The sequence below is a fragment of the Phasianus colchicus genome, chromosome 20 (genome assembly GCF_987193195.1).
Source record: "Phasianus colchicus chromosome 20, bPhaCol1.hap1.1, whole genome shotgun sequence".
NCBI classification, from domain to species: domain Eukaryota; kingdom Metazoa; phylum Chordata; class Aves; order Galliformes; family Phasianidae; genus Phasianus; species Phasianus colchicus.
In genome coordinates this window covers 2,884,991-2,910,228 of record NC_143455.1, presented here as the reverse complement: position 1 = coordinate 2,910,228, position 25,238 = coordinate 2,884,991, and the positions used below count along the sequence as shown (strand labels likewise).

Here is a 25,238-nt window from a genome sequence, read left to right as displayed (position 1 = left end):
GTGCTCTGGGGTTGGGTCCATCTAGTCCTGTGTTCTCTGCAGTTTCAGTAACAACACAGTAGAAAAGCCGTATGTGTGCACTGAAGCTGCCAGGGTGGGTGTTTGTTTGCTAGAGGGATGTTGGGTAAGGAACATCCATGGAACGTGGAAAATTCCTTTGGGCTCCTTGGAAAGCACTGGCATGACCTGGTCCTGCAGGAGAAGCTCATGGAGCTGCCAGCATCTCCTCTGCCAGCACTCAAATTCTGCTTTTGTAGGCCTCCTCCCTGCATTTGCCTGCTGTCTTATTCCTGGTATAATAGATAGTGTCAAACCTTGCCAGGTGTGGGTGCAAAGGCAGGGATTTCATAAAATACAGTTTTACAGAGCCAACAGATAGAATCATAGAATCACAGCATGCTTGGGTTGGGAGGAACCTCACAGCCCCCCAGCCCCACTCCTGCCATGGGCTGGCTGCCCCCACAGCTTAGGCTGCCCAGAGCCCACCCATGGCCTTGAGCACCTCCAGGGATGGGGTACCCACAGCTCTGGGCAGCAGTGCCAGGGCCTCACCATCCTCTGAGTGAAAAATTTCCTCATCACATTGCACCTCAGTCCCCTCTATCGATTGACGGGTAGTTCCCAATGCTTTGGGAGCAGCAGGCACTGACTGAGATGTCCACAAAACCATGACATCCCCATGCCCAATCCCCAGCTGGCAGCATGGTGAACAGAGTGAGGAGCTCGAGGACATGGGGTTTGATGATGGTTGGACTTGACCTCAAGGATCTTTTCCAATCTAAATGATCCTGATTCTGTCCTTCTGTAATCCTATCATTCTGTGATGGTACAAATCCCACCCTGCCCATGACCTGCAGGAGCACACGCTGCCTTCCTGCTGCATCCAGCAGGGCTGTGCCCCTCCGTGGGATGGCTGCATCCTCAGCTAACAGAGACACTGCAGGAGCTGAGGGTATGTGGGCTGACAGGTATAATCCAGAATTGCATTATCTTGTCTTACTGCTCTTTTTTGTGTGTCTGTACAGCAGGGAGACCTCTGAACCGTTGTCTTTACTCTAGCAATTAAGCTTACTATTTTACCATTAAATCTGGTTTGGGGATAAGGGTGGGTCTGCTTCACATTCCTGAGTGAGAGCCCTGGGGGACGATGCAGCCTTGGGGGCAGAGGGGGGAGAGGGGAGGGACCATCCCACGTGTGAGCTGACAGCATCCCGAAAGCCCTCCGACTTCGGGCCTCATCCTGACCGGTAGGACGGTTTTACATCCCCAGAACAGCGGCTGGATTGGCAGCACTGAGGATCCCCGCAAATCCCACCAACATAGCGGGGAAGCGCCGCGGTCCCCGTTTGTCCCCGCGCTCTCCCGGCTGACGATCGGCCGTTCTGCGCGCATCCTCCGAGGTTTCTTTAATCACTGCGTTCTCAGAACAGCCGGAGAGATGCGATATTTTGGGAGAGGTGTTTCAGATGACAGCAGTCACGGCTGTGAAGAGTCGTTAAACGGCCTCGAGAGCCCCAGAGCCGGCAGTGCCGCGGTTCGGTTGGACACGCGGTGCTCACGGGGCGCTGCGCTGGTTCAGCCCCGCGGGGCTCCGCACGGCTGTGCCCCGGCTGTGCCCGCACCGTCCCGCCGCAGGACGAGCGATCCGGGACCCCATTGCCGCAGTCGGGGCCGTCCGCTCCACCGTGGACCTCGCCCGTCTCGACAGCGTGCCGCCCTGTCGCGACACGGCCCGATCCGCCGCACCGCGCGTTGCGAGTCTCGGGCCGCTCCCGGCCCTGCCGGGGGCTCAGCCAATCAGCGCCGCTCCTCACCGCCCACCTCTCCGGCGCTCCGCCCCCTCGGCCCACCCTCTCTCCTCATAGGCTGCGGTCGGGCTCATTATGCGGCGTGGCGCGGCGCTGATTGGGTGTTGGCGCTGCCCGTCGGCCGGCCTCGCTCTCCGCCCCCGCCGCTGCCTTTGCCTGCGCCGCCCGCGGCGGCGGCGGGGAGAGCGGCGCTGGGCGGGCAGCGGCCGGGGGCCGAGGGGCGGGCGGCGGCCGCGGGGCCGGGGCTCGGGGGAGCCCATGCGGCGCCGGGCGGCGGCGGCGGCGTCGGCGTCGGCGTCGGCGTCGTCCCCGCGCTGAGCCGGGCCGGGCGGTAGCCAGCCGGGCGGGCGGCCCCAGCCATGCAGCCCGGCGCGCCCGCGGGCACATGGGGCAGCGCTTGAACCGCTGCCTCGATGTGCCCGGCGCGCTCCCGCCGCCGCTGCTGCCGCTGAAGCGGAGGCTGCTGCTGCTCTCCATCATGCTCTTCCTCTGGCTCTACATGTTCTACTCGTGCGCCGGCTCCTGCGCGGCGCTGCCCGGGCTGGCGCCCCGCGGCTCTGCCCCACCGGAGGACAGCGGTCCCGGGGAACCGCGGGCAGCGCCCGCCGCGCTCAGCCCCATCTCCGCCTTCCTCAACGGCTCGGGCAGCAAGCGGCTGCCGCAGGCCATCATCATCGGCGTGAAGAAGGGCGGCACGCGGGCGCTGCTGGAGTTCCTGCGGGTGCACCCCGACGTGCGCGCCGTCGGCGCCGAGCCCCATTTCTTCGACCGCAACTACGAGCGGGGCCTCGCCTGGTACAGGTACGGGGCGGGGATGGGGGGGGGGGCGGCTCCTGATACCCTTAAAAAAACGAAAAATAACCCCCCCAACCCGATTAGTTCCTACCAAGCCTCCGCGCGGAGTGCGCTGTCCGAGGCGGTGCGGGAGGCGGCCGGGCGGCTGCGGGCTTCGCGCTGAGCAAAGCGCACGTCATCTTCAAATAGAGTTAAATATTAATTTTTCCTTCCCCAGCTCTCGCTCCATGCGGTGGTTTTTTAATTCCTTGCGCCGGAGCTCCGGCCGCTCTCGGACCGGGGCAGCGCTGCCGGTGCGGGGCGGTCCCTGTGCGCTGCGCTGCGTTGGCTTATTCCGAGATGAGAACTCGCTCCGGATCGCGGCTTTCAGCAGAAACCCTACCAAAAAAAAAAAAAAAATATATATATATATATATATTTATATATATATATATAAAATAAAAAGGAGGGAGCGGAGGAGGGGTAGGAAAGGGGTTACATAGCGAGAAACACGCGAGGCGTTGATTAAAAGTTGAAAATGGAGCAGAGCGGCGGCCGCACGGACACCGCATCCCCCTGAGCCCGGAGCGCTCGGGGCCGATCCGTGCGGTACCAAAGCATTTCGGGGCCGGCGGGTACAGCGGCGGAGTTCGGAACTGTAGCAGCCCTGCAGCCCATCCTCCTATCCGGGTCTGTGAATGGGATTTTGATGCCGCCAACCCGTCACGGAGGGGATGCGGGATAGGATCGGGCGGTTTTGTGGAGTGGATTTCTGAGGTTTGAGCGGAGGATGCGGCGTCCCACGGCCACGGGGTGAGACTGATATCCCATCAAATATTAACTTGGCGTTTGGGAAGGAGAACCTGCGTATTGCAGAGCGGAGGAGCTGTCAGGATTTATTAGCAAAATGGTGTTGTAGGTGTTGAACTGTGTTTTTAATTAGGCGCCTAAATTAGACCATAAAATGGTTGATTAATCTTTTACAAGGAAGAGGTGGAAGGGGGAGAAGGAGAGAATAAAGCTTATGATTGCACCAATCTGTTGTCCCAGCACGGGGGGTGGCAGTCGGGATCGAAGGGACGCGTGGAATTTTTAACATTTTGAGGAGCTGTCATCAAAGTTGGGCACAACTTCTCCCATGCTTTCTTCTTATCAGCTGCTCCATTTCCAGCAGTGTGGGCCCTACCCCTGTGAGCACACTTCTGGATGGCTGAGCTGGGGTTTTTTGCTGTTTTAGCTGAGTTCTGGGCAGCTCTGGGTGGCCGTGGTGTTTTGGGAGACTGTAACCCAAATGAGTTGAGGGGAAGGAATGCAAAATCGTGCTCAGTGCACTGAGGAGAATAGGAATATTTGCCCAAATAATGGCTGGGTGCTTTGCAAATTCTGCCTTATTTCTGAGTAGGGTTTGAATGAGACGCAGGAATTGGGCGGGATGAATTTCGGTGTTACAAATCAGATCCTGCAGAACTGCAAACTGCCCTGAACCTCCATGCATTTCGGTTTCTCAGTGCTCCACAGGAGCGTGCTTATTGCCACGAGCCCCACTGAGGCTTTTATTTATTATCTGAACATCAATAAGGAGAAGCGTTTCTGTTTGCTTGTTAACGGCCCCATAAAACCAGATAAAACCCGCTGTAAAATATCTGCCTTGCTGAGCAGGGTGTGCCTCAGCTCTGCTGCTCGGGGGCTTTCGCACTGTTCTCCGTGGGGCCGTTCTGTGCCCGCAGCGCCCATCGCTGCCACTTCAACCCATCGCCATTGGGACGATGGGGACACAACTGGTGGCTGCTGGAAGGAGATTTTATTCCTGTGGATCTGAGCTGATCAGGTTGGATCTGGGAGTTTTGCTTTGGTTTGGTTGCATTTTTCTTTTCTTTTTTTTTTTTTTTTTTAATTTTTTCCTGCCCTGCAATGCCATCTTCCAATGGAAACTTTGTGCAGGTCGATGAGAGGCAAAAGTCGTGGCAATTTTGCTTGTTTTGCTTTGATGAAAGCTTAAATTTTGTGCGTATTTGTGATTAATTGTACCGATCTCAGTGCTGTGCCGTGCCGGAAGGTCCCGCACACAGCGAGGAACTTGGGAAGGAGAGAGAACAAACTTTTTCTTGCTCCATTTGTTACATGGAGATGTTTAAATGGAATAAAATACATTTCCCCTTATTCTTGCAGAAGGCAGAACAGCATCAAGTGGTGCTGAGCTGCTAAAAAGCAGAGGGAAGAGAGGGAAAAACTCACTAACAGTGACATAGCTGGGAATCCAATGGAAACAACCCCGTGCGCGTGTTGCGGGGCTCTCCCCAGTAATGAAAGCAGCATGTTAACCAGTCCGAGGGAAAATATCCACCATGACAGAGGAGAAATGGGATCCAGCCATGCTGAGAGCTAATTGTGAGGAGCACGTGGAACTTTGGGGCGATAAATGAGTTTCCTCAGTCGGGTTGCACCACGAGCAGCCTGCAGGGAGCTGCTGTGTGCGTATGGGGTGCTGCTCGTATGGGGAATTGCTTCTTCCCTGGGATACAAGGAAAAATATTTTATATATATTTATATATATATATATGTTTATATATATATAAAGTTTCATTTCAGGCAATAATGGTGTGTTTTTAACAGGGCGGGGACTTGAAACCCTTTGGTCCTGTAATTAATGTACGGTAAGGAAACAACATCACGCTTAGGATTACACATTTTTGGGGTGGGTTTTTTTTTTATTATTATTTTTTTCCCCTTTATTTCTCATGTTGAGCTCCGTGGGCTCAGCCCCGTGCCCTATGGGGCTGCACTGTGCACTCATGGCCCCGCTGCCCATCGCTGATCTATTTGCTGAGTACTCAGCCTTCACCAGGACCCCATGCCCTGACTGCTGCTGCTTGAGGAGCCAGACCGTGTTCTCTTTTTTCCCCCCTCCCCTTTGTGTTTTATGTAAGATTTTTATTCTGATTATTAGTTTTATTTCTTCAATTCATTCCCCCCTGAATGGTTCAGATACACTTGTGTGCAGTGTGTTCCTAAACTCCCCGGTCACCTCAGTAAGCAGTGGGGATGTTATTGCACAGGGTGCTGCTTTGTGCCAATTCTTGAATGATGGGAAAACATCCTCGTTTGGTTTTATTTCCTGTTTTTGCCCCCAGGAGCGTCCTTTTTGGCCCCTAGGGTGGGTGTATGTGGGAAGCAGAGGAAAAGTAACACATCGGGTGGCTGTAGCCATGCTGAAGCCAGGGTAAATCTGAGCGAGATGGAGTTTTACCCTGCATTTGACCATTGTAAAGCCTGAATTTATGGTGGCAGTGAGTGTAACACCCCGATGTCTTCTGTCCCCCCAGCCAGGCACTTGCTAACAGCTCCCATTGCTCCTGGAGGCTTCTCATCACTGGGGAGTTTGGGAATGGAGGCGATTCTCCCAGCAGCTTTGTGTGAAAGCCCCATAGCTGGGCAAGGAGCAGATCCCCCAGTGCGATGCCGGGGCTGCACTGCTGGCAGTGAGCACATCCCAGTGGGGTGGTTGCATTCCCAAGGGTTGCTTTGCCAATCCTGTTGAGATTTTATTTGCTTTAAAAAAAAAAAAAAGTTAAAAATATTAGATGTATCTATCGATCAATCTATATTGTAATATATAATGTTTATATAGAGATATGTGATATGTCCATAAACAAATCCTGGCTTTGCATTGCGCTGTGCTGGGGCAGATGGGGGTTCCCAGCGCCCTGCCCGTGGCACAGCCAGGGTCCCGTGTGCCCCTCCAACACCACCAGGCCAATTTCCTTAGCGAACGGCCCCGAATCGTGGGGCTGGGGCTGCTGGAATCAGTCAGCAAGGCCCTTGTGTTCGCATGGGATCATTCCTCCAGATCTGAGGAGGGTTGAGTTGTTCAAACAGATGGCAAAGATTATTCGTGTCGCTGGGGTTTCAGCGCTCCGCTGCGCTTCCAGCATGTTGCCCGATACGACGCACGTGACGAGGCCTTCCCAGCACGACGCTGGGGGGAACGACATTGTCTGCAGTGATCGGGTTTCATGGCCTCACCTGTCGAGCTGCTGAGCTCCTCGGCGTTGGCCGTGCTTTGGGGGGGACGTGGTGGGCTGCTGCATTGATATGGCAGCGCCGTGTGCCGCGAGCTGCGCCCAGGCATGGGAACGGTGGGAGGAAAGCCGTGGGCTGGGCTCTGGTTTTGGGGATTTGTGAATTTTTTTATTTTATTTTATTTTTTATTTTACGGTGGGCTGAGCTTTGTGATCTCTTTCCCATACGTGGCTGGATGTGGCGGCTCTAAAACTTGCCCTCGTGGAGCTGTATTGTCTCACCATCAGGCCCCGCTCGCTGAACTGCTCTGTCTGCTCCAGCTCGGACTCGGTGTCATTAATCCATCCTAATTAAGCGATCTTTCAGCAGCAGCGCTCACCTCTTCTGGCCGGTGTGACCGTGGGTGAGCAGTGGGTCACAGGGCTAACCAACGGGCTGCGCGGCGCGGGACAGCCAGCACGTGGCTCCAAGAACAACAAATCCCAGGGCTCGTTATTTCAGCGGTGTAATTAGGGGGTCAGGGGGTATCGACGCTACCTGTTGTCACCCTGCAGGGAGTGACTGGAGGGGACGCCTCCTCTTAGCAGTGAGTAAGTGCTGGGTTGGGACTTGCTGACTGTACCAGGCTTGCCCAATTTCAGGTCTTTCAGCAGCTGATGGGGAGTTTCTTAATTAGCTCATGAGCAATGAACACTGGGTGCTTCAGCGAGGAGCTCGGCCTCGTGGCTGTCAGCAGAGCCAGCTGGGTCAATGGCCCATTTCTTCACTTCATTAACAGCAAAGAGGGGGCTGGGAGTGACGTGTTGGTTAGCAGCCTGGGTTAATTTGAGGTCCTGGTGATGCTGTTGGACTTGGTGGTCCCTTTGGGTCCCTCCCAACTTGGGATATTCTGTGGTTCCACAAAGGTGGTTGCAAGATGCACAGAGCCACATTCAGAAGGGTCACCAAGGTCCCAGCAAAGGGTCCTCTGTGCTCCTCCTGCCTGGGACAGCAGGGACTGTGCAGGCGTGATGTGCAGAAGACCTTACAGTTCATTCATAAGTGCTGCAGAAAGGAGATGAGTTCTTATCTCTTCTTCAGAGGTTCCCTGTGGTGGCTTTTCTCTTTGCAATAGCTCTGAAGCTTCAAGAGTACACTCATGGATGGTGGCTTTGAATGCGGTGTCCCCATGCTGGAGGAAGTGAGGGACCTCGGGGGGAGAGGAGTGGGCATGTGAGGGGCTGTTTGTGGGCTGCTGGCATCCCAAATCAGTGTGCTGGCTCTGGAGATGTGTGTGCTCCTGCCTCAGGGGCTTGGTGTAGGGAACCTGCTTTGTAGGGGGGTTGGACTTGATGATCTCTGGAGGTCCCTTCCAACCCCTGCGATTCTGTGATTCTGTTCAGACATTGGAGTGGTTGAGGGTTGTGATGCTGCTGGTGGGAACATCCGAGGAGAAGCCAGCCGTATAGAAATGCCTGCAGAAGACCTCACACTGACTTCGAGTAAATGAATAATTTAGAAAAAAAACTTTTTTTTTTTTTTTTTTTTTTTTTACTTCTTCTGTTGGAATATAAGAATGTGACAGGGCCCCTTCGCACAGTGGGCAGCAGGGAAGGTGAGAACTTAAAGAAAAATGCCACGTTCTGCTAAATCCTTTACATGTCCTTTCAGTTCCTCAGGAACACCCCGGAGCCAGCTGTGTTCAGTATCTGTCCCCACTGAGGGACACTGTGACTTAGTGCTGCCTTTGATTCTGTTACAGCAGTGGAGCATCCAGCCCTGAGCTTACCTGCAGCTCGAGGGCAGTGATCCCACTCACGAGGCTGATGCAGTGCCATCCTCAATATTACACTGCTCCAATTCAGAGCTGTGACCCAGCCAGCCCACTCTGTGCTGCTGCAGGGCCTTCCTGAAATCCAACAAGTGCCTGGTGTGTGAGAAAGGCAGAGATTTTGGAGCCTCCCCATCGAGTTGGCACAGCCAGTTCCCAGCAGTGTGAGCTGCTGGCAGACCTGCACTCGGCTCTTCCAGCAGCAAATGGGGATTGTGCATAGGTTTTTATTTTATAGAGCGTTATAGGTGGATATATATGTTACACATCCCTTGCTGAGTGTGAACGTGAGGCAAAATCCTGGGCTGCTGCACTGCAGACCTGTGGCACAGCGCAGCTGGAGTGGGAGCATTGATGCTGGTGCTCAGCATGCTTTGTTGCATGGGCAGGCTGCTGTGCACCGACTGGATGTGGCCCCAAAATTTTGCTGCATCCAGTGCCCTCTGAACAGGATCAGGTCCCTAATGTGTGTTTGAGTGGTGGAGCTGGAAAACATTGCTCCTGAAGCATGCACATTGTCCTTTTGGGCAAAAGCCATTACTTTGATTAACTTTGATAAAGCAACTAGAAAAAAACAGTGTTGTGAACTTGGTTCTAATACTGGAAGGCTCTCCGGATACTGAATGCAGACTTGTCTGAAAATCAGCAACTCTGCTGCACGCTGGTGAGCTGTGCGTGGGGAGCAGCACAGTCACTGGGAAACCAAGCTGCAGCAGGATGGCAGGTTTTGTCCCATGTGCCCCATGTGCAGGAGGCTGAGCACTCAGAGCCGAGACCTTCCGTCACTAGGGGGAGGAAAAAACCCCGATGCTTTATTCACCAAGTGCTCTGCTGCTTCATCAGGCTGTGAAATATTTGCTTAAAAACTGGCAAAGCCTGCAGCTCTGGCATGCCTGCTGCTTGGTGTTTTTTTTTATTTAAGCTGTGTTAGACTTGGAAGGAAGGCAGGAGGTGCTGCAGTCAACCGAGGGAAGTAGCAGCTTCGTGAGCCCTGTGCACCAGGGAAGGGATGGTGAACAGTGATGCTTGCAGTCTCTCACCCCATTATGACCACCCATTAAGCCAGTCTCACTGCCATCCCCCTCCTCTGCACATGGGGTGAGATGGGGGAGCACCCAGAGGTGCTTGGTGGGGTGATGGGGTTTGTGGGCATCTCTGAACATCCCCCTGTGTCTGCCTTGACTTCACTGCATCTCTGGGCAGCGAGGCTGCAAACAGAGCCATGTGGGAGCTGAGCAGCCCCAGCATCGCCGCTCCATGGGGAGCTGGAAGGGGATCAGCAAATCCCTGCTGTCCTCCTAGTGCTGTGCACTCAGCTTGCTGCAGCTTCACACAGAGCTCACAGCTTCGTTATAAAATTTCCCCTCTGAGCAGATCTGCTATCTAGCAAGCCCTGGGCTGTCTGCATGGTGTTTTCAGAGGGAATAGCTAACAGGAGTTGTTGAGCAGCGAGCAAAGCCTTAGGAGCAGATACAGGCCTTGCCAAAGCAGAAGTGGAATAGCAGGTTAGTGTTTTGTGAGCTGAGAGGGGCCAGGAGCTGCTGTCTGCTCTAGAGTCTCTTAATTACAGTCTGGTAGGGAGGGGTGTCCTGGTGCTTCACACACCACCCTGCTGCACTGGGGCTGCTGGCTCCCCCCAGAGATGGCTTCAAGGTCACGCTGCTAAATGCAGTGTAATAATTAATTAAGCTATATATAAACAGCAAGCTCATGCACTCCTAAAGCAGATTAGGAGCACCGGAGTTTCCTCCCTGTGGCCATTTTCTCGCTGGGTTCCTCTGCAGTGAGCCATGCAGTTGTGCTCAGCCATCCCAGCACGGGTCACCAGTAGTGCTGAGCAGCTGCAGGGCTGGGGCTGAGCTGGAGAACGGTGGGGGCAGAGAAAAGCCTGCCCCCAGGCCCCCAAGGTTCCCTGCACCCCCATTAAACCCAGTCTTCTTGCTGTGGATGGAGAGATGGAACACATGCAGCATCTCTGCCCTTTACATTGGTGCCCAGTACTGGAAGAGCTGTTGGGATTTCCCTTCAGCAACAAGTGTTTCAAGGCTGCTGTTGCTGAGAGGCTCAGCATGGCAGTAACAGAGCTCCATAGTGCTTTTATTTGCCACTGTGATGGTGAGGAAACTTTGGTGTGGGCCCACAGAAGGTTGGTTGGTGTGGAGGTGGGAAGCTGGAGGTGGAGGAATGAATTGTGCTCAGTTTTCTAGAAGGCCTAGAGCAACCTAATGTAACGAGGCATTAAATTAGAGCCCAACAAATGCTTGCTGCGTGACTCCTCTGGAGCTGTGATTTGTACAGCATCAAAAAGATGCTTGGTTTTTTTTACTGTTTCAAGGTGTCTTTGGATAGATGTCCAAAATGGATGGAATCTCTATGCAAACTCCAGAACTAAGCATTTAGGGGTAAAGTTTAGTTTATATTCAGGTTATTCTTGATATAGCTGCAGAAACTTTCCAGGAAAACTAAAAGCTGCATCTCTTCGTCAAGTAGAAGTGATCTGTACTGTCAGATGCTGCTGGGAGGAGGAACAGAGCAGCTTTCAATGCTTCCAGATCAGGAAGGGTTTTGAAGTCAGGGCACACCCATGCTACAGAACCCATCAGCAAAGTCCTTAGAAAATCCTCAGCAGACCCCATGGCCAGCTCCAGGAAGAGTGGAGCAGCGAGCATCATTGCTGCACACTTGATTGTTTTCTTCTGATCCTTCATGGCACATTCTGGTGTGTGACCAGGTGGGCCAGTGTGAAGCAGGGATTGGTGATGGGGAGGGCAGCCTGGGGCTGGTGGGCTCCGAGCAAGAGATTGCATCCAGGAGATTTGAGCTGTCCTCCTGCAGCCCTGTGGCTCTCTGAGACAGAGCTGGCTTGTCTCGGTTTCCAAGAGCCAGGATGTGGCTACATCCAGGAGATGGAAGCAGAGAGAAAAAAGGCTTTGTGAGAGCTCACAATGGAGCCCCGGGTTGGTTCAGTCCCAGTCAGAGGGGGCCGGCTGTCTCTTTGGGAACCCAAGGGTGTAGAGATCAAAGGTGCGGGTGAGTCAATTACGATTCACATTTGGTTCATCCATATGTTTGACTATTTGAAAGGCTTCAATAGTAATCCATTTTATATCTCCTATGCCCATTGATTTGTTAATCTGACACTCGGTTTCATCTGAATGACAATGGCTCTCATTCAGACTCTTCAGTGTTCAGGGAAAAGTCATTTCACTTGGGTTGTGCTCCATCTCTCAGCAAACCAGCCCTCTGCCTTCCCTGTGTCAGGGACTGTCGAGCTGGGGCATGGAGTGGGTTCAGAGGAAGATCAGCTCTCAGCACCAAAGCCAGGGTTGGTTTGTGTGTGCATTTCCTACGACCTGTCTGATAGGTAGATCTGCTCCCAGTGGTTGGGTTTTGGCAAGTGTGACATTGCTCCACGAGGTCCTTTTGGGTTGGCACTGCAGCCATGGACCTGCCCTGCAGCCATCAGGGTACGAAGAAAGACAACCCAGGCAGTCAGAAGTGAGCAGCAAGCATGAAGAGCCCTCCTAAACACAGCCCAAGTGTGTAGGATTAGATCAAATCATTGGTATGGCAATGCACAGTGTCTAATTAAGTGAATGCCTTCTTAATTAGAAGTAGTGCTTTGCATCTGTTGTACTTGCAGCAGAGCATCTCCACCATCTGAGTCTGCTCTTTAAAGAGCTCTTGACTGCTTATGACCAGCCATGGTCCCACGTAATGACTGGGGCAGGAGGGGTGTCTGCAGACAGACCTGCTCCTTCTTGTTTCCCTAATTGCTGCCTGTCTCCCTCCTCCACTGGGAATCTCGCTCCTTCCCAGGGCTGCTGGTGTTCCTTCTGCTGCACCCAGAGCTCTGCAGCATTGCTGGCACCCACTTTGTGGCATGGTGGCACAGCCACCCCCAGCAGAATGTCCTCAGTGGGCACCCTGCTCTCTTGTCCTGGTGTTTAATTGCTTTTCTGGCCTATGGAGTTTTCTGTGAGGGGTAAAAAGGGTGGGGAGAGGCTTTGGGGGGGGAGGGGAGGACCATGACTGGAGATGCTGGGGGAGAAAATCCCATCCTGGACAAATGTGTTGTCACTCACTAACCTGATCTGTTTACAATGGGAAGCTTAATTTCCAATGCACCGCCTACACCTTTCTGGCTGTAATCACAAATCCATTAAGGAATGAGGTGAGACAGCAATCCCATTTGTGTTAAAATGCATTTAGGGATCAGCGCTGAGAGGATCACCGGTGTATTAACTCCTGGGCCTTTGTTCCAGTGGGTGGCAAACAAAACTCGCCCCGAGGTGGGACAAGCTGGTGGCCGGATGGCCACTGGGTCAGGTCACGGCTGTGCCACCTGGCAGCTGCTGTCACCTTCTGTAGCGAGGAAATTTGTTCATCACTGTGGTTCTTCTCACTGGGACAGTGACCTGTGATGCACAGAGGGCTGCCCTGTTGTGCTTAGGGCCATTGTGGAGGCTGCCAGCGTTCCAAGTGGTTCTGCTGAGGGGGCAACTGGGGCTGTGCAGCAGCTTCACGGCCACACTCAGCCTCTGTTGGCAACATCCATGCGCATGTGGCTGCTGGCAAACAAGGCAGAAGAAGGAATTGTACCTTTTTTGGGTGGGATGGTGTTGAAAATGGAAGGCTGGTTGCTTTCTGAGCTGTCCTTTCCAAGACCTGTGCAGCTGGGGCAATACTGGTTGCTTGTCTTTCGCCTTTAGCATTCTCTTATCTGCAGAGGATGGATTCCTGGAGTGACTTTTTAAGGATGTGCAATCCTTTCTTGATGCGTATGTACATTTGTCTGCAGGCTTCCCTGTTGCCTGCCCTGGCCTTGCCACCCAAACTGCTTCCATTCTGTCTTCTGAGGAGGCACCAGGCTGCTCTGGAGGATACTCAGAGGCTCCAAGCGCTCACAGGAGATCCCTGCTGCATGGACAAGGCAGTCTTCCTGCTCCCCTCTCTGCTCTGCTGCCCACGGTGAGGAAGAGCAGCAGGACTGTCACACAGCTGCCACCAGCACCAGTTCCTTTTGGCTCTCTTCGCACACCCTGTGTGCACATCCCACCCCAAAGGTGCCTCGCAGGAGTGACAAACAGCGAGGCGTCCCTGCAGGCAGCACGGGGCTTTATCACCAAGCTTTTATTTAATAGCAGGGCTCCATGGGAGCAGTGTGTGTCTAGGTGCACGCAGAGCCCTCCCTGTGCAAACTGGAGGCTGCTCAGGGGTGTGGGACAAAAGGCAGCGCTATCGGTGCAGCTTGTTACCTGCCTGTGCAGGCACACAGGTTGGGGGCTTTCGTTTGTGTGCTCAGGGAAGGACACAAAAGAGCTCTCAGTGGGGCTGTGATTGATGAACAGGGCGGGAGGGGAGTGTGGGTCCCACCTGTCTCTGGATTGGTTTTGTTTGGTGGCTGTTGATTCGTGCGGTGTTTAGTGGAGGGCTGGCTCAATAGGTGGTGGGTTTTTCTTTTAGCTCTCCTCTAGCAGCATTTGGAGTGGGTGAAACGTGGTGTCTGGGCTGCTCCAGGAAGGCATGGGAAGGAGAAGGGGTGTGGAAGCATTGATTTGTCCCTATATTGTGGCTCATCCCTAGGATGAAGTCTGGTGTGTGAGCTTTGTGTGCCCCCAGCTTTCAGTTCATCTCCCTGCGGTCCTGTCCTGGCTGGGAGCTTGTGAGGTGTTGCTGAGGTGTTCTGAAGTGGTGTCCTAAAGTGATGTGGGGATGGTTGGAGTGGCTGTTGTCTCCTGCAGAAAATACTGAAGATATGCCTGTTGGATCCAGCATGAAGTTTGCTCTGCTCGCTGGGCTCCCCACCACTGGCATATGGCACAGGGGGTCCCTGGAGAAGGGCTTTAGGAATGAGGCTGATGGGATAACCTCTTGTGGGCTTCCTGAGTTGTATTCCTGAGAGAAGACTGTTATTTCTGGGAGAAAATGCTGTCTTTTTGGGAGAATATGGCAGGGATAGGAAATACCTGCAGATGCAAGGCACAAGAGATCCAGAGCCCCATTGTGACAGCCTGAAGCTAACAGAGGCCCCAACCTGGGGCAGGGTGCAGGGTCTGACCCCATAGCACATCCTTTTGGGGCAGCCAGGAGGCTGCTCTGCTCTGCAGGGCTGATTGGTGGTTCTGTTCCTGCATTAAGCCATGGTGCTGCTGGGTTTGGGGTTCTTGAAAGACCTGGTGCTTCTAAGAAAACCACTGGAAGCCAACAAGCTGTATTCACCCACATTCTCACACCCATGGGGTTTAACCCTGTGGGGGTTGTTCCCATCACTGCAAGGGAGCGCTTCTCTGAGAAGTAAGGAGGACAGTGTCTGTAGTGTTTTCATGTCTTTGAGAGGATTAGTGCTGTTCCTACAAATTAGGAGAGGAAATAAGTGGGTGTGGGAGCTCTCTGGGGCTATGGACTCTGTGCTGGGCTGGTGCTTGTGCTGCTGGGAGCTGAGTGCTGCTGCTGCTGGCCTCTGTTCCCTTCCACAGTACTGCCACGTCTGAGGGGCAAAGAGATGTCAGCCATCAAACCCACAGCTTCTCCCACCCCACATCTTCTAGGGGAGTGCAGACAGTCTGAAATCATCTCCTGAAGCCGTGATTCCCCCCTGCAGGCTCCGAGGAGGGCTGCAGAGGAGCAGCGATTCCAGGCTGAGGAGCTCTTTTTGCACTCCTCCAGGTCAGCCTGCTTTTGGATGAGGACATCACTTTGGTTCTTGTAGCTGCTGGACCAGCAGGTGCCAGGTGGAGCATCCCATGGAGTGTGGGCCCCGTGCTGCTCAGTACAGGGTTTTTGAGAGGCAGCATCTCTGGCACGAGATGCATTAGAGGGAAGAGAAGCAGCTGGTCCTTCTGCTTGTGACAGTAAGAGCCACAAGTCAGGCAAAGGCAGCCTGAAGGACTGATCTTTCCCAAGGATTGAGTTGTGAGTGCCGGATCCCGGTAGATGCCTCAAATTCTTCCTCTTTTTTTCCACCTTTCTGGGCTGTTGTCTGCTTCATTTATAGGGAGAAATGTTACAACTGCTTTGTGCTGAACTCTTGGGCACCGTGAAGGCAGTGCCGGCGTGTTGCAGCCCGGAGCCACTGCACGTGGGTGACAGCTGCTGGCAGAGGGATGGAGGTGGCAGGGGTGCACAGGGATGAATCACAGCTACACATTTTGCTGGGGTGCACCAAGAGGCAGCAGCACGCAGGGGTGGAACACACAGCTGGCCCTGCGATCTGCTGGAAAAAAGCCTTTGGTTCTGCTTTGCCAGTTAGCTCAGGCGTGTTCCCACTGAGTTTAGGGTTAGTTTTTCCCCTTAAATCACAGAACTTGTCATTCCTTGTCCTTCTTTGAAACAAAAACGGTCTTTTTTTAAAAAAAATATTATTTTTTTTTTTTCTTGGAAGTGAAGACAGAGTAATCTCACATGACTCGAGCAGCGGGCAGTGCTGCTGTGAGATATTCTGAAGAAGTCACCCAGAAACAGCAATTAGCTTTTAATCGAAGCGCCGTGCCCGGCAGGAAGAGGAACTGGGGCTCTTTGTGCCCCGAGTGGCAGCGGGGGGACCTGGTGGCCCTGAATGGGACCAGGCTTGACCAGGAGGAGCAAGATGCTCATTTCAGCCCCACCCCCTTTCTGCACTCAAAAGCTGTTATTTTCAGAGCAAAGCGCTATTGAAGCGTAGGGACAATGGAGACCAAATCCTGCTGGGGGAAGGGAGGTGCTGGCAATCGCATCTTTTGTTGCTTTTCCTTCTTTACTTGCCTATGGCCTTCCCACTCCAAGAAATCCACATAGATGCTCGCTAGATGATAATGCAATCACTTTCTTGGGACCTTGCTAATAGGATTATAATTATTACTGGAGATAAAGTGGAGTGAATGGAATATTTACCACTTCATCTCAAATTATTGTAAATCCCACCAAAGCAGCCCTTTGATATGTAAAGTGCTGTCTCCCCTCCCCTCAGCGAGATCATTATTTAGTGGAAGTTCCGAGCTTTTAAATATGATGGGGGACAGAAAGAGGCTTCGCTCTTTACATAAAGAGGGGACCGATATAATGAACTGGTGGAGCTGATGAATATCTTGGCTGGCTCCAGACAGCAAGGAGAGAAAGTTCTTGGTGAGTGTTTGTAAATGCAGTGCTGAGTTGGTGCAAAGCAAGGAGCCAGGGTGGGCTGTGCACATGGAATGTCTGCGTTGGTTTGGGAGGGACCTGAACAAAGTGTTGGGAGATTTTTGCTGAGATTTTTGCTTGGGGGACCCCCAGCCAACAAGCAGGGCTTTCTTTCATGCCTGTCTCCCAAGTTTTCATCCCCTTGAGCCCTTCCTCCCAACACTGGACATCAGCTCTGTGTTGGGGCAGGGAACTGCTCCACCCAGGAGTCTGAGGCTCAGAGACGTACCTGGTGCCTTTGTGCCCATTGCTGTGGGTTGGCATATTACTCTCTCCAGTTAAAGCAGTTCCAATGCAGACAGCACTGCCAATTTAGCATTGCTGCTGCTAGACGTTATTCCCTCCCCTATAGGCTGCAACTCCATGATGCACCGTGTGTTGCACTGTCCCCTCCTGTTGTGCTGTGTCTGCATGCAGTATAAGGACTGGTGCCCCATGTCCCCGCTCTCACCCCCAGCATGTGATGGGGTTTGCATCTGCATCAAAAGAGTTGAGATCAGACTTCATGGCTGGAGCCTGTTCTCATGTGGTGGTGGTGGACACCTGGGTCTGCAGACATCATCAAAGCCCACAGAAGGAGCGGCTTCTTGATGGGAAGCCTTCACGCTTTACCTTCCTCTCCCTCTCCTAATCCCCAGACTCCCCAACAGGTGAAGGGACCTGGCAAATCTGGGGGCAGGGAGCAAGGAGGGTGAGAAAAACATGACTTTCATGCCCAAGGATTATTTTCCCCTTCTCCCTTCTCCTTTATCTCCCCTTTCTCACCCCCGAAATTCATTAATTCCCATCATCTGGTTTGTGTAAATGTCATGGCGAGTGTTTGATGGAGCTGGATAGAGTTACACCCGTTTCAAAAAGTCTGGGGCTGCTTCACAGCCGATCTCTTTTATTGTTGTATAGTTCTCCAACCCAAACAATGGGCTCCTGCTTGAGACAAAAGCACACATGTTGCTCTTAGGGCTGATAACAAAAAGAGGAGAGGCTCAGTGCTACTCACAGGTCCTCAGTGCAACGGTGGGAGGAAAGGGCAACCCAAGGCAGGGAAATTTTGCAAAGAACATTCAAGTGTATCAAATAATAAACCAGCAAGTGGAAGGAGTTTTTTGTTGTGTCTCCTCTGCTCTTTCCTCTCCATTATCTTCCCTTTTCCTCAGCTGCCAACAGTGAGCCAAGTAGGAGCCACATTGATGATGCCAAAGCCAGTGGACCTTGGTACTGATCTCTTGTGTAGTTAAAGCTCTGTTATTCTCACGTTCTTTTCTTACTTGCTTGCCAGGTTCTTGCTTTAAAGTAATATTTCTGTGACTTGATGATTTTATGATCAGCCTTTGGGGGAAAGCAGCCATTAAATCCTCGGAGTCTTGTGGGGTGACTCAGCCGTGCCGTTTGTCCCTGTGGCTCTAACTTTGGTCATGTTCCAGTCTTCTGCAAAACTCATCCTGGACTTTCAAGGTCCTCCTAATAGCACATTCTGTTTCAGCTTTTGCTTTCTTGTAAGAAATATAAGGGGTTTTTGCTTGCTAGTGATAACAGAGATAACGGCATGTAATTTAAGCTCCATAAAGCCAGCTTAAAGCCAATGGTAAATACCAGTGAATGGGGTCTGGGTGCTGCCTTACTTTGTGGTTGGAGCCTTGGAAGTTCTCTTGTGCTGCATCCCAGTGAAACTGGGACAGGGTTGGTTCTGCAACTGATGAGCAGTGGTTAAAGGCATGGGATCAGGATGGGTCCAGTGTCGTGGCCTTTGGCAATGCTGGTGATGCTCTGGGTTTTTGCTTCCCAGACCTTTTCTCATTCTCTGGTACTGGTATGGGGCTAAAAGCTTCCTACTGGGCTGGGAGAATGTGTCTGCTTTTTCCATTTCTGGTCTATCTGATCCATGTGGTCTGTCAGACTGCCTCACTGTTGTGAGGTTTTGGGGGTACATTCCCCAGAAACTGTCACGTTTCCAAATTTTGGTTATCTTGAAACATAGTCAGGAATTCGGGTATAAAGTGGCCAGGAATAGGTTGGATGCTTTGCATGCCCACTGCTGTGTGGCCAAGCAAATGGTTCTGGATTACAGGGCTGAGCTCGATGTGAGCATGGCTGGTATCTGAAATAATTTGACTTGCTCTTCTCCCCTTTCTTCCCTATTTTTCTTACTTCTAGGGCACAGCTCTGGGGGAAGTGTAGACCCAGCACAAAAAATCCATTCTCACCATATCTGCCTCGGGGACTGTGTGAATGCTGCTCAGTCTGCCCCATAGCCTGCAGTCATCTTGGTGGCATCTGGAAACGTTGGTGTTTTATCTCAAACATAATGACACTTCTCTTCTTTTTGGAGTTGCCTAAACAGACATAGCCCTCTGCCTTTTGGAGGAAAGTTTTGTTGTCCTTGCAGAGGGAAACTGAGACAGCTTAGGTGTCTGGAGGGGATTGAGCTGAAGGACTGGGCTGGACGTGGGGGCTCTGAGACTGGAACAAGCCATCGCTGCAGCCATGCAATGGTGGTGGCAGAAGTGACTCAGTGCAGTGCAGCAGGTGTAGGGACCACTCATGTCTCCCTGCCATGGGGTTCCCAGCTGGGTGATGCTACCAGCCCTATTAGGCTCCAGCACATCCCTCACAGCTCTGCTTCCCTCCCTACCCAGGAGGCTGCAATCTGTCCTGTGTGCCATTCTGTGCTACCTGCCACCAACACTGCAGCCACAGGACACGGAGGTCCCTGCAGCCCCCCGGCCCCTCCTGGAGAAGTGGCAGCAGATTAGCTTGGACCCCCCCCTGTGCAGACAAAAGCTGCCACAAAGGGCATTAGCCTTCAGGATTGGATTACCGTGGAGCCACCTGTCATTCCCACTTTGTAAATTTATGTCTCTCTGAGTCTAGTTTTCACATTAGAGAAGTTTGTACTTAAAAAGCAAAATAAAATCCCCCTTGTCCCCCCTTCTCCCATGTCCCTCCAGGCAGCAGCCTGGTGGGGTTATTTTAGCATCCCGTTTAATTGTGGGCTTCAGAGCTGAGCAGGGCTGGGGATTAGGGCTGTTTGAACGAGGAGGGCCTTTATTACATTAGTCTAAGTGGTTAATAGGTAAAGTAGGCCAATCCATCTTTAGACTAAGCCTATCACTTCGCCTACGGAGGATGCAAGCTTCACCGAGGAAATATTCATTAGAGGAAAAGCTTTCCCTCTGTCTCTCTTGACATGTTCATAGCTCGGAGCGAGGGGCTCTGCTCTCTGCCTGCAGGAAATTCATGGCTGTGGTCCCGCTGTATCTCCATCATCCCATGGGACCTGCAGGTCGTCCAGGTGCTGGCTGCCCAAATCAGGGACGCAGGAATCTGCTGGCACTGTCATCCTCACTTTCCTTTTCTGTGCTTACAAAGCAGAATCCTTGTCTCTTCCCTAGTGGGGATGCAGGGGAAGGGTTCAAAGTAGGGCTGCAGCACTGGGACTCTCTGCTGTGGGATGTTCTCAAGGCAAAAAGGGTTTCAAAGGCTCAGTCAGTCCACAGTCAATATAAAATGGGATGATTTGGGTGCACACGCTGGCTCCAGAGGTCTTTGATTCCAGGTTGCCAGAAGGCAGGAGGATAACAAGACAGGAGGACTACTTGCCAAGTTTTTCATACCATCTTTATTTCCCACCCTGCTATCCACTGCAGCCCTCTGTGCTGTCTCCATCCAGCCCTGTCCCGACTGGTGCAGCAGCTTTTGTCTGTGCTCAGATCTCTTTCCCACGGCCTGCCCTCTGCTTTATCATCTCCCTTCCCCATACAGATAATAGTGGTGGCTGCACCTCTGCCATCACTGCCTTGCACCAGGAAGGTGCCCATGTCTGTATGACCCAAAGGGGCCGTATCCCACCGTGGCTGCAGCTCTTCCAGCCATGGTAGCTTCTTCCCTCTCCCTCTACCACTCATGCAACCATTGCTGTCTGGGAGCTTCGGGAGCAGATATTCAGAGTTTGAGTCTGGTCCTGCTTCCATCAACGTGCACACCTGGTGTGTTGTGTTGGAGCCACAGTGCTACACCCGGGCCAGTTTGCCCTTTTCCAGGTGTGGTTTGAATGGGAATAAACCCTCCTCAATGACTATTCCACCTGTGTGAGTTCACAGCAGCAAACTTACCAGTTCCTCCTGTCCCCAAGGCTCTGTCTCTGGCTGCTGGCGTGATGGGTGATGCCTGTGTGGGAACTTATGGAAGCCGTGGAAAAACTGCTTGCTACAGACAGGCACGTGCCATGAAACATTGCTTTCCTGACAGCTTTTGCTGTCAGAGGTCCACGGGCCCTGATATTTGACTCCTCCTGCTGTTCTCCAGTTTCTGTGCAGCCACTTTTCAGTTGGGTCAGCTGTTGGAAACAAGACATGCTGCATGTCCTCAGGCACAAACCAGGGGTGGGCTCAGGTGCTGCTGGCCCTATGGGTGCTTCTGGTGCTCTTCCACTTCTGCAGTACACTCCTCTGAGTTCATGGAAACGCTCATTAAGAGTTTCCCAACCCAATCACCTGACTCAGCAACTCTGCCCCCAGCAATTTCCTCCTCTTCCACAGGGCAGAGCCCTGCCTAGGGCCTCTCTTGTGCAAGGAGGAAAAAATAAGCCTTGCATCATTACCAGAAGCCCAGTAAACACTGATTGCAGCAGCCCTGCAGGAGAAGTTGACCTTGATGTCCAGGGCCTCAATGCAGAGTGACCTGCTGGACTCACTGCCTTCAGTTGGACCTGGGCCCATTGTGGAGAGCAGTCTCCTCTCTTGGCAGGTCCCCGGCCATTAAAGGCTTCGTGGATTGAAACCTTAAATCAATTGGTGGCCAGCGCAGGATGTAGAGCTCAGATTTAATGTGGCCATAAAAAAGAGACACCACTTAATGAGTAGTCTGTCGAAATCCACATCGGCCCACGTTAGATTTAGGAGTCCCTCCCTGAGCGTTACTGACTTGTGCTGTTCTCTGAAGGCGTTACCGGTTTGTGGGGTGAGCCAGAAAGGTACAGGGTTAGTCAGAGCTGTGTTTTGATTCAGTTTGTCTGCACATGCCAGCTCCTGACCTGCAGCAGCATTCATACCCCAGGTGCTTATAGGCTGGGGCGACTTTCGTCTGCATGAGAAACTCCATTTGTGTGATGCTGAGAAGGCAGCCCTAGGGTTTGCCACCACTGTTGGCTGGAGGTTGCCCCAGCATGCTTGCCCCTTTGTCCCAGATCCACTGACTGCCCTATTGACCCACGTGGGTCTAGACTAGACGATCTTAGAGGTCTTTTCCAGCCTTAATGATTCTGTGATTCTATGAACAGTGCAATGCTGAGCCCACAGGTGTGGGCATTGGGTGTCCCTTGCCTGTAAACACATTGTGTAAACTTAATGCCAGAAGGTGAAATAGAATACTGTGTACAATCGACATCAAACAGCAGTTACCTAAACAGCGACTGACCAAATTCCATGGCCATGCAGCAATTTGTTGTTCTGTCAGCCCACTCATTATGGATTTTCCTGCTATTTACCCCCAGATGGGTCATTTTTCCCTTTGCCTTCTTACTCAGGGCAACCACTGGCATTAGCACGAGTTATCAGCAGCATTTGGAATCGTGAGGGCTCACAGCGATCTTTGCTGTAGAGGCATAAAGCAATGTGGGAGGGGAACAAGCAGCCTCTGCGTGCAGTGCAGTACAGCTGGGGTAAGGCTGCTTGAGGCTTGCAGATCACACACTCACCAGTCATTTCTCTGCGATGGTGGATGCTTTGAAAACTTAATCAAGTTTTATAGCTTTAATTTTATGACAGACTCCCCTCTTGCTGTCTTTAACTGTCTCTCAGCCCAGAGTAAATGAGTCCCATGGGGTTGTAAAGGGAAAGCATTGGCAAAGGGTCTAAAATATTTAGGCTTGCCTAGTGAATGTTAGGAAAAAATGACTTTTCTTGCTTTGAGCTATTTCAGTAATTTTAGAAAGTTCTCCAGTTTTTATCAGCGTTATTAATTAGAAATGACCAGCAAAATAGGGCAGAATTCAAGGATTTGTGTATTGTGAGGGTGTGCGAGCTGAGGTTGTGTTCTCCTGGTTGCATCCTGTATCCCAACTGGTTGTAGCCCATGTGGCACTGGGAGAGACAGGCTGTCCTTGCTGGGTACTGGCTGGAATGTGCTGGAGATGCCTCCAGCAGCTCTTGATGCTCCTTCTGGTGCTTGACAGGGAAATACTTTGCTGAGGACCCAGTGGTTGGGTGACCAGCTAGGCAGATGCTGTGAGCAAATAGCTCTCTTTTGCCTAAACTGAGAGAAATGTCACTCTGGAGATGCTAAAGGAAAGCAGAGTGGGCGTGCTCTGGGGAGCTCCTGGCTTTCAGTAGTCCTTCCTCTTGTTACCCTTGGGAAGATGAGCTGTGGGCTGGGCATGGAGGCAGACTGGTGCTGACTGGAGCCATGCACAGTGCTGCCATGGACTCATCCTGGCCATCTGGCATGGTGTGCGCAGCCACACTGCAGGTGTGAAGTACAGCCTGACTCACCTACCCCTGGAGGAGTGGGAGATTGCTCAGCCAGATTTCTGATACAGTGCTCTTTAATAGTAATACCCATAGCCCCTAGATCATTGGAAAATGGATATTTATCCATATGAGCTAAATGGCCCATCCAGGCATGTTAAGGAAGAAAATTCTCGTGTATGAATGTGTACGTGTATTTATATATATGTGTGTATTTTGCTGTTACCTGTTGTTCTAACTTGCATGTTTTGCTGGCAGGGACCTCATGCCCAGGACCCTGGAGGGGCAGATCACCATGGAGAAGACCCCCAGCTACTTCGTCACCAAGGAGGCCCCAGCCCGCATCTCCTCCATGGCCAAGGGCACGAAGCTGATCGTGGTGGTGCGGGACCCCGTGACCAGAGCCATCTCGGACTACACACAGACGCTCTCCAAGAAGCCCGACATCCCCACCTTTGAGAGCCTGACCTTCAAAAACAGGACTACGGGCCTGATCGACACCTCGTGGAGCGCCATCCAGATCGGCATCTACGCCAAGCACCTGGAGAACTGGCTGCTCTACTTCCCCATCGGGCAGATCCTCTTCGTCAGCGGGGAGAGGCTGATCAGCGACCCCGCGGGGGAGCTGGGCAGGGTCCAGGACTTTCTGGGCCTCAAGAGGATCATCACCGACAAACACTTCTACTTCAACAAAACCAAGGGCTTCCCCTGCCTGAAGAAGGCGGAGGGCAGCAGCAAACCCCACTGCCTGGGGAAAACGAAAGGCAGGACCCACCCCGACATCGACCAGGAGGTGGTGCAGAGGCTGCGGGACTTCTACCGGCCCTTCAACATGAAGTTCTACCAGATGACAGGGCAGGACTTCGGCTGGGACTGAGGCTGGCGTGGGAAAGTCCCCTGTAATTACTTGCCCATCACAGTTTGCGTATATAAAGAGATATATATGTATGTAAAATGTACAGAAATCTATTTTATAATAATTTATTTTTAATTCCTAAGCAATTAATTCACTAAGCTGCCTAACCGCACTGGCTAGAACGGTAGCCTGTAACCTGTTTAACATTCCACCGTGTTTTAATTCTAATATGTCTCTTCTTCTTTTTTTTTTTTTTTGTTTTCCTCCTCTTTTTTTTTTTTTTTTTTTGTTTGGTTTGTAACAGACGGTGCTTCCATTTTTCCTAAAGAAGATTTGTATTTGAAAATAAAAAAAAGCAAAAAAAAAAAAAAAAAAAAAGACAAAAAAAAAAAAAAACAAAACAGGGGAGGGGTGGGAAGGGAGGGGAGGGAAAGCACAAATTTATTTTTGTTACGGGTATCTGGCCTTTATAAACACTTGCTTTCCCTATTCCGGTGTCCCGGTCTCTGCTCCCTCGTCCCAGGGTTTCTGTGGGGTGGGTGGGTGCAGAGCTGGTGGGTCAGAGCGTGGGGAACCCAAGCCATAGAGCCCCTGCCTGCTGTCCCGTGCTCCTTTCCTAATGGGGATGCTGCAGAGCCTGCAGCGCGGGCAGAGTGGGCTCTTCAGCCTGCTGCTCCTTGCCTTGTGTCGAGGAGGCTCTTTCCCACAGTCCCTCTATGCATTTTAAATCTTGACTGCAGGACAAATGTGAAAATGCATGTAGATGTGAGTGCGATGCACTCTGTGCTGCTCGGAAGCCACACGTGGTGCCTGCCCCACAGGGGGAGATGCCAGAGATACCCACGGAGCCACCTGAGCCCCCAGGTCTGAGCCTAGCACTGTGCCCCCCGGTGCCCCCAGGGCACTGCCCCTGCTGGGAAACAACAGCTGGCCCTCTTTGCTCCCGCTGTATTTTGGTTGAACACCTTTCCCATGCTCTCAAGGAGCAGTAAGTGCTTACAACTGGGAAAAATGCTGCTTTGCCAACGAGAGCAAACCTACAGAAAAGCAGGGGGAGGCTGGCAGTTGGGCAGGATGGGAGGCTCTGAGCACCTCACTGTCAAGCCATGTGCAGTGACCTGGAAATCCTTCCCCAGAAGTGGAATTGAGTGTGTTGGAACGTTAGAACAGGTTGGCAGGACTCTCCGAAAAGCTCCAGCTGTGTTTTGCATGCTCAGGAGGTTTTGGTAATCACTGTGTGTGCCCAATGCCTTGTTACTGTCAGAGGTTCTGTTAGCTCAGCTGAACACCTGCAGGGCTGTGGTGAAGCTGTATGGGCTGTGGGCTGACACAGCAGTGTTCCATTGGGTACC

The 25,238-nt window shown here is 52.3% G+C and overlaps 1 protein-coding gene across 1 annotated transcript; it reads left to right on the top strand.

Moving 5' to 3' along the window:
• Positions 1-2,130: 2,130 nt before the first annotated feature.
• On the top strand, positions 2,131-24,152 carry LOC116232654 (heparan sulfate glucosamine 3-O-sulfotransferase 3B1-like). The gene is made up of 2 exons (XM_031599183.2): positions 2,131-2,609; positions 23,289-24,152. Exons 1-2 carry the CDS (start codon positions 2,194-2,196, stop codon positions 23,905-23,907), a joined length of 1,035 nt encoding a protein of 344 aa, XP_031455043.1. The 5' UTR covers positions 2,131-2,193; the 3' UTR covers positions 23,908-24,152.
• Positions 24,153-25,238: the final 1,086 nt, after the last annotated feature.